Source organism: Aphanomyces astaci, assembly GCF_000520075.1.
Source record: "Aphanomyces astaci strain APO3 unplaced genomic scaffold supercont1.20, whole genome shotgun sequence".
Lineage (NCBI taxonomy): Eukaryota > Oomycota > Saprolegniomycetes > Saprolegniales > Verrucalvaceae > Aphanomyces > Aphanomyces astaci.
Genome location: NW_009798283.1, coordinates 346,403 through 353,120, shown reverse-complemented (window position 1 = coordinate 353,120; position 6,718 = coordinate 346,403). Strand labels below are relative to the sequence as shown.

Below are 6,718 nucleotides of genomic sequence, written 5' to 3'. Positions count from 1 at the left end.
AGGGATATAGTTAGGCTACAGTACATGTAGTCGTCGCTCTGTCCAATGATTCAAAGCTATGTCATACCTTCAACTCTTGATCTGCTCTAACCTTAGCACTGTACGTGGAAGGCAATGGCGCACTACGACTACATGATGTATAGTACTCCCATTTCACATCCTAATACGGTATGCATCGTGATGAACTGGTGGTTGTACGGCGTAAGTTGGCCTGGTGCTGCAACTCGATTAGTTAGCAGTTGAAATAAAGTAAGCGTTGTTTTATTCTGCTGAAATGCAGAACTTGTGTTTAGCGTTGTTTTATATTCAATCGGGCTTATATTATTTTAAACGTCTGGTTGTTTAACGCAGTTAAACAACGGGCAAACTACATGAAAAGCACAATAATAGTAACGTTATTAATAGTACAGCGATACACAACTTCCAAAGTGCACCATATAGGATGGTAGAGACTGGAAATTTGGCAGCCCTATCTATCTTGCTTTTAGTATGCGATATAAATTTTTGAATCTGAAAATACAACGGAAATATAAGTTGGTGGGATATCCCACGACGATGAGGGATATGGTACTACTGTAGTATGACGCAATACATGTAATATTTTGCTGGTTATCCGTGATATTATTCTTCTACTCGTGCCATTGCCTTCACATTCACACGCCCAAGGAGCTTGTAAAGTCTATCACTCCATGAGTCAAGTGATGCGTCATTATATCGAACCCTCTAGTCCCAAGGACACCCGACTTCGACTGTTTGGCGCTGGTGCTAATGATAGTCGATTGTACTCCAGTGCTAAAGAGTCGTCGATGCCGCTTCACTCGTGCGTTAAACATGGCCATGGTCGATGGATTTAACGCACGAGTGCATCGCCTTGTGCAAAGCCAACAGAAGTACAACAATGGGCATTGCAGATGATGCCTCGCGAAGTTGCTTTGCGCCAGGTTCAGAACAATGACAGGCTCATGTCTATCGTTCTGAGCCTGGCGCACAACAACCTCACCACAACCCGCCACCGGCCTGCAATTTCAACGTTGACTTTGCGAACGGTGATGCCAGATTGCTACTGCGTCTGTAGTAGTTGACTGATGTACTGACGTTCTCGGCTACATGCTGTGGTGCAACTTGGTCCAAGGCTTGACAGTCCACATGCGAAAATGTGTAGAAAAGGTATTACAGTAATATAAGTAAAGTACTGTAGAGGTTTCAATCTCCCAACGGAATTGCCAAGTGGAAAATTCACCGTCGCGCACGAGGCGGTCTGGTATGTCGGCCGGCTCTTCGATCACAAACACGCGCCAAATCTTCAAGTCGAAAATGTAAAACGTGTTCTGAATACGTAACGACAGGATGCCGTTGATGGCGGCCGACGCTTGGTCCACGTAATACACCTAACCACACCATCACGAATGAGACGAGAATGATATGTCGTAAGTCCAACCTCGTGGGCCACCCATCGCTTGGGGTCAAATGCATGCGTGGCCGAGGCGGCAAGAGACAGCGAGTTCTGGTGCGGCGCGCACCAGCAAGGTGGCTGAACAACGGCTATGCAGTTGGCGGCAACTTGCTGTGCAACTCAGTGCCCACAGGACAGGTCTATTCCTTCTTACAAGTGCCGAGTCGGCTTGCAACTCGCTGTTGGGGGAGTTTCTATTTTCGCCAACGTCGCAAGCTCTCATCGTCGTATCGCTCGGAACCAGCATCATCAAGCCCAATTTGTCTTCCAACACATCGCCAGCCATCTGCACGCAAGTCTAGACCCAGCAAGACAAGTGCATGCCCTTCTTTATAAAGAAACCCATGGCCTTTATGCTCAACACAGCCCTGTACCCAGACCCCGCCGTTATAGCCAACTGGAACGCCTTGGTCGTCACTACTCAAGAGGACATCAGGCTTCTGGACATTAACATTGCCCAATAACCAACCCCAACATCGGTGGTCTCGAACATCTCCCTGCTCCGCCAAAACATCTTTGATTCGGCCCTGCCTGCGTTTCACTACATCGGGTGGCTCTTGGCGTGGGACTGGGCAGTCGCCACGCGCGAAGTGCTGTCGTTTCAAGGGGACATTGGCTCCATCAAAATACTCTCCACCCCCCTCCTGGACGTGGGAGTCTGGTCAACCCGCTGGAGATTGTATCATCATCGCAGTCGTGGCCATGGCATTGATCTACACTGTCCTGAACCGAGGGGACGTGGTGGGGTGGGTCTGAACTTGTTTAAGCGCAATCGGGTGTCGGGGGTTGTCTGGGTGGGACGCACGGTTTGTTCATCCGAAGCATGCCCGCCATCTTTCTGCTCTCCACCCAAGTGCTGGTCCTGGAACCACTTAATTTCGTGTACCACTGTGTGTCGACGACCACCGTCTTGAACGAATCGGTGACCGACCAATTCATTCGATACGCCAAGAAGATCTTTCTCGCGGCGTCCGAAGTGTCGTGGTTATGTTTGTCCTGAACGACCTCCTCATGGTCGTGACGCAGCAGTACACGACAGCCTACGTGTTCAAGTGCAATCTCATGGTGTGGGGTCTGTCTGCCATCCTGTCGTTTGCGTCGCCGACGAACCACACGGCCACGTTTGATCGCAAGTGCGAATTCTCGCACGTGGACTTTCAACTCGTGTTCTCCAACGGTACATCCTACAGTGGGCATTTCCATTGGGTCGCCTCTTGCCTGCTACCTCTACGAGCGCCTTTGCCATCCGACGCTCCCTCGCCACACCAGAACTCTCTGTTCCTTGCCGGCTCGGCCACGCATGTATTTGACCCCGAGTGATGGGTGGCCCACGAGGTTGGACTTACGACATATCATCTCGTCTCATCGTGATGGTGTGGTTAGGTGTGTTATGTGGACCAAGCGTCGGCCGCCATCAACGGCATCCTGTCGTTACGAATCAAGAACACGTTTTACATTTCCGACTTGAAGATTTGCATGTTTGTGATCGAAGAGCCGGCCAACAGACGAGACCGCCTCGTGCGCGACAGCGAATATCATTTGTTGAAGGCAATTCCTTTGGGTGATTGAGCTGGCGACACTATTTTTTACGTTGCATTTTCAAATATTTCCATCTACTAGATTTGAGTATTTCATAGTGTACACTGTACAGTACTACACCGTTGTCCGTAACCAGTGTGGGCACTTCATTACAGTAATATGGCTTCCTTATTAGTGTAGACTACATTATTAATAGGGAGTGATCCTCTATGGCGACCTTCAAATACATGGAAATATAGCTTATTTCGTGAAGTCTCCACTTGGTAGCTGATATATATCCTCAGTGTCGACGCAAAATGCACCAAATAATCTACGCGTTGGAACTGAAGCACGTATACATGTAGTAAATGCAATTTAAACAATCATTGGTCATAATTATTAGAGAATTTGGTGGATTTACTACCTGAATGAAGGCTACACTAACGTTATCATGCGTTGGACCCCTCCAAATGAGGTATCTATCGCCAATACTGCAGGCTACACTAGTTACGGACAACGGTGCAGTATAAATCGTCCATCAGTCCTGAAACGTCATTCTAGTGTATTTCACGACGCCGTGATTAACGGGCTATGGACGGTCAATATGAGCTCGCTCAACAACAGGCAACAGCCAATCTTAACTTCGCCTTCGCTCCGAAAAACGATAAACGCTCAAAATATCTATTTTGAATGTGGAAAATGTTGATACTAATACATCAACAAATATTCAATATCCGTACTTTACGACTCAATGTTGACTGTGGTACTCCGTTGCGCATAGCCAGTTTCTGTTCCGATGTTTTTAACTTTGATTGGCAATTCGAATGCGTTGTGGGGAGTATGTGTTTTCGCGATTTGTATGCGTTTTCAATCGAGTAAAACCGAATCGGACGAAATGGAGCCTGAATGGCCGAATTCAATAACGTTTTAAGGTATTTTGTGACAAAAATAGTCTTTAAGCAAAGATTTACAGTACTCGAGTATTAATTATTGGTGATATATTGCTGTGCACGTTAGCCTCAGAAAAATGGTGAGATATTGTAATGACATTTTTTGTCGAGCTTTCAACGTCGATATCGACAATTCAAGTCGTATTCGGTGACACACGTGGTGCCGCCACCATCGCCGCTATCGCTCGCACTGCCTGCCCCCCTCGAAATCGTGTCCATGATGTTATCTTCGTCCTACAACGCCTACAAGCCAATTCCAGATACCCCACCACCTCGCTTTGATCACGTTCAGGCAACGCGGTCATGGCGCATCCAAGTGGCCTTGATCAACTCGATGGAATTCGCGGCCGAATCCTCGCGCGGGATTGTCATGCCCACCCTCTTCCTCTACTGCCAGTCTGTAGGCGGCACCCTTGCTGACATGGGAATCCTCATGTCGATCTTCAGCATCGGTCGACTGGTATCGTCGATGGTGTTTGGGTACCTATGTGACCGCCCTGGCGCGTCCTTTCGCTTTGTGTACATGGTATCCTTGGCAATCGGCGTGGTTGGGAACATCATGTACTTGCTCGCGGACTCCCATGTGGCCAACAGCAAGACGCTTCTCGTCGTTAGCCGCTTCATCGTGGGAGTCGGCGCTGGAAACCGAAGCGTCTGCCGCGCAGACATCGCGCGCCTCACGTCCATGGACCAGCGTTTGACGTACTTGACGCTGCTGAGCACAGTAGTGTTCCTAGGGTATGCCCTCACACCTGGGCTGGGTGAAGTGTTTGTAGGTGTGAATTTCACCCTCGTTGGGGGGATTTCGATTCACGAGCTCAATGACCCAGGGCTGGTCATGGCCGCATTCGATTTCGTCCTAGCCATATGCATGTGGCGCGGATACAGCGAAGTTCTTCATGCATCGATCCCCCCTCCATCATCCATGGACACGAGTAGTATGAATGTCGTCGTGCATGCCCCCACCGAAGGCAGCAACACGACTGGCGACGACGTCGTCGACGAGGAACTGTCCACTCGTTTGTTTTACTTTGGAGTCGCGGTCTTTGTCGGGCTCAACATCATTGGGCGTGGCGTCCTTTCCATTTTTGAAACCATCAGTGTGCCTCTGTACTTGGACGTGACTCGGTTGTCTGGGGACCAAGCAGTGGCGTCTGCATCTGCGTTCCAGTTCAATATGGGGCTGCTAGGGCTGCTCAGCTACCTCGCCATCATGGTATGTCGCCGCAAAGTTGCCGATAGCGGTTGGCTACTCCTTGGGCTGGCGGCCATGGTCGTCGGCAACGGCCTGCTCTTCTTTTTGTGGCCGCTGTCGTTCAACGAGATGGCCCTCGGTATCTTTTTCGTGTGGAGCGTCGGCAGTCCGCTGATTACGACGGTGTCTCTCGCCGCATTTTCCAAGATCCTGGGCTCCCGGCAACAAGGCACGTGGATGGGTATCCTCGGCTCCTCCGCCTCGATGAGTCGCATTGTGCTGCCGCTGCTCCCCGCCCTCTTTGACACTTTCGCCCCGTTGTTTGTCGTCAGTTTGATCATGGCTGTCGTTGGCATGGCGTCTTTGCACGGGTTTCACACGCTGGTGACGCAGGCCAAAGCGAAAAGGGCCAACAGAGAACGAGTTTAACCTTGTTTTTTTGTTGACAAGTCCTTTGTGCTGTGATAGCAACGCGTGCCCATGCAGCTACTGTATGCAACTGTACAAATGAACAGTAATCGCGGCTAATACGAGTAACAATGGTTCGGGCTAACGTTAACGTTAGCAACTAATCGCGGCTAATACGAGTAACAATGGTTCGGGCTAACGTTAGTAGGAGTATTGTGATTATTTCGCAATAAACCTCGCGTGGTTTTCGAATCACTGTGAATCAAGCTGAAAATTCTATCATCTACTGTATGTACATGCAATACTTACAGTAAATAAAATGAAATCTGATACTCCGGAGTATTAATACAGATGAGTACTTCAGTATTTTTATTCTGTCAGCAATACTTATTCGAAGTACTACCGGTACCATATACCCCCCGCTCCAGTACCTATGAAAATGTCAGTGAAATCTGATCACAACCGGTACAGCTCATCGCTTGCAGCGATACCACGGAGTCGCTAATCCCCACTCGACCCATAACGTGTGTAAACGCCTTGAGTTTCACGGGGTGATCATTTCATTGTGACCTCGTGCACATACAGTACCGTAACATTCCTCTTACTATATTGTGCTCAAAAAGCAAGTTGGACAAGTTCTTACTGTAAGTTTTTCGTACTTACTGTTAGGAGTATAAGGTTTACAGCAGAATCAATAACGCTGCTTGTTATGCATCCCACCTTCGTCCCCTCCTTCACTGAGGATCGCCTCATACGCGGGGGTCTTGTTGGATGGCTCTTGACTTTACGACCTCTTGGAAGTCTTGTCATTCTTCAAGTTGCCAGGGTTCCTTGCTTCTGATTGGTCAATGTACTCGGATTGAAAAATGGACATCAATTTCGAATTCAGGAGGGGATTGATATCCTAGCTTAATTTCCACGATGACCATGACGATGTCCATCCGTCATTGGATTGGTGCGCTGCGAGCATTGCATCTTGTTGAAATATTTGAACAAGTTAGTTGAAACGGCTGACGAAAAAGAGAATTTCGCGTCACTCGTGAGCACTGCTCGAAGTTAGTCTGTTGGACGCGTTGGAGTGGGCCAAGCTTGGCAATCTGTGACGCAAGTCACTATTGTAAATTGTTGGCGCCATACTGGTATTATTGACAAGGAGGTTTGTGAGTTGATTGATAGTATGCATAACCTTTAAAA

The 6,718-nt window shown here is 48.6% G+C and overlaps 3 protein-coding genes across 3 annotated transcripts; 2 read left to right on the top strand and 1 right to left on the bottom strand.

Moving 5' to 3' along the window:
• Positions 1-996: 996 nt before the first annotated feature.
• Positions 997-1,739, bottom strand: H257_08780 (hypothetical protein; the record flags this gene model as incomplete). Its single annotated transcript, XM_009834819.1, has 4 exons — positions 997-1,133; positions 1,241-1,388; positions 1,439-1,564; positions 1,608-1,739. 4 exons carry the CDS (start codon positions 1,737-1,739, stop codon positions 997-999), a joined length of 543 nt encoding a protein of 180 aa, XP_009833121.1.
• A 537-nt stretch (positions 1,740-2,276) lies between these two features.
• H257_08779 (hypothetical protein) lies at positions 2,277-3,022 on the top strand (the record flags this gene model as incomplete). The annotated part of the gene is made up of 3 exons (XM_009834818.1): positions 2,277-2,429; positions 2,480-2,755; positions 2,837-3,022. 3 exons carry the CDS (start codon positions 2,277-2,279, stop codon positions 3,020-3,022), a joined length of 615 nt encoding a protein of 204 aa, XP_009833120.1.
• A 1,026-nt stretch (positions 3,023-4,048) lies between these two features.
• H257_08778 (hypothetical protein) lies at positions 4,049-5,674 on the top strand. The gene has a single exon (XM_009834817.1). It carries the CDS (start codon positions 4,139-4,141, stop codon positions 5,543-5,545), a length of 1,407 nt encoding a protein of 468 aa, XP_009833119.1. The 5' UTR covers positions 4,049-4,138; the 3' UTR covers positions 5,546-5,674.
• Positions 5,675-6,718: the final 1,044 nt, after the last annotated feature.

Coding starts and splice junctions, on each gene's coding strand:
- H257_08778 (XM_009834817.1), top strand. CDS start 4,139: ATGATGTTATCTTCGTCCTACAACGCCTACAAGCCAATTCCAGATACC.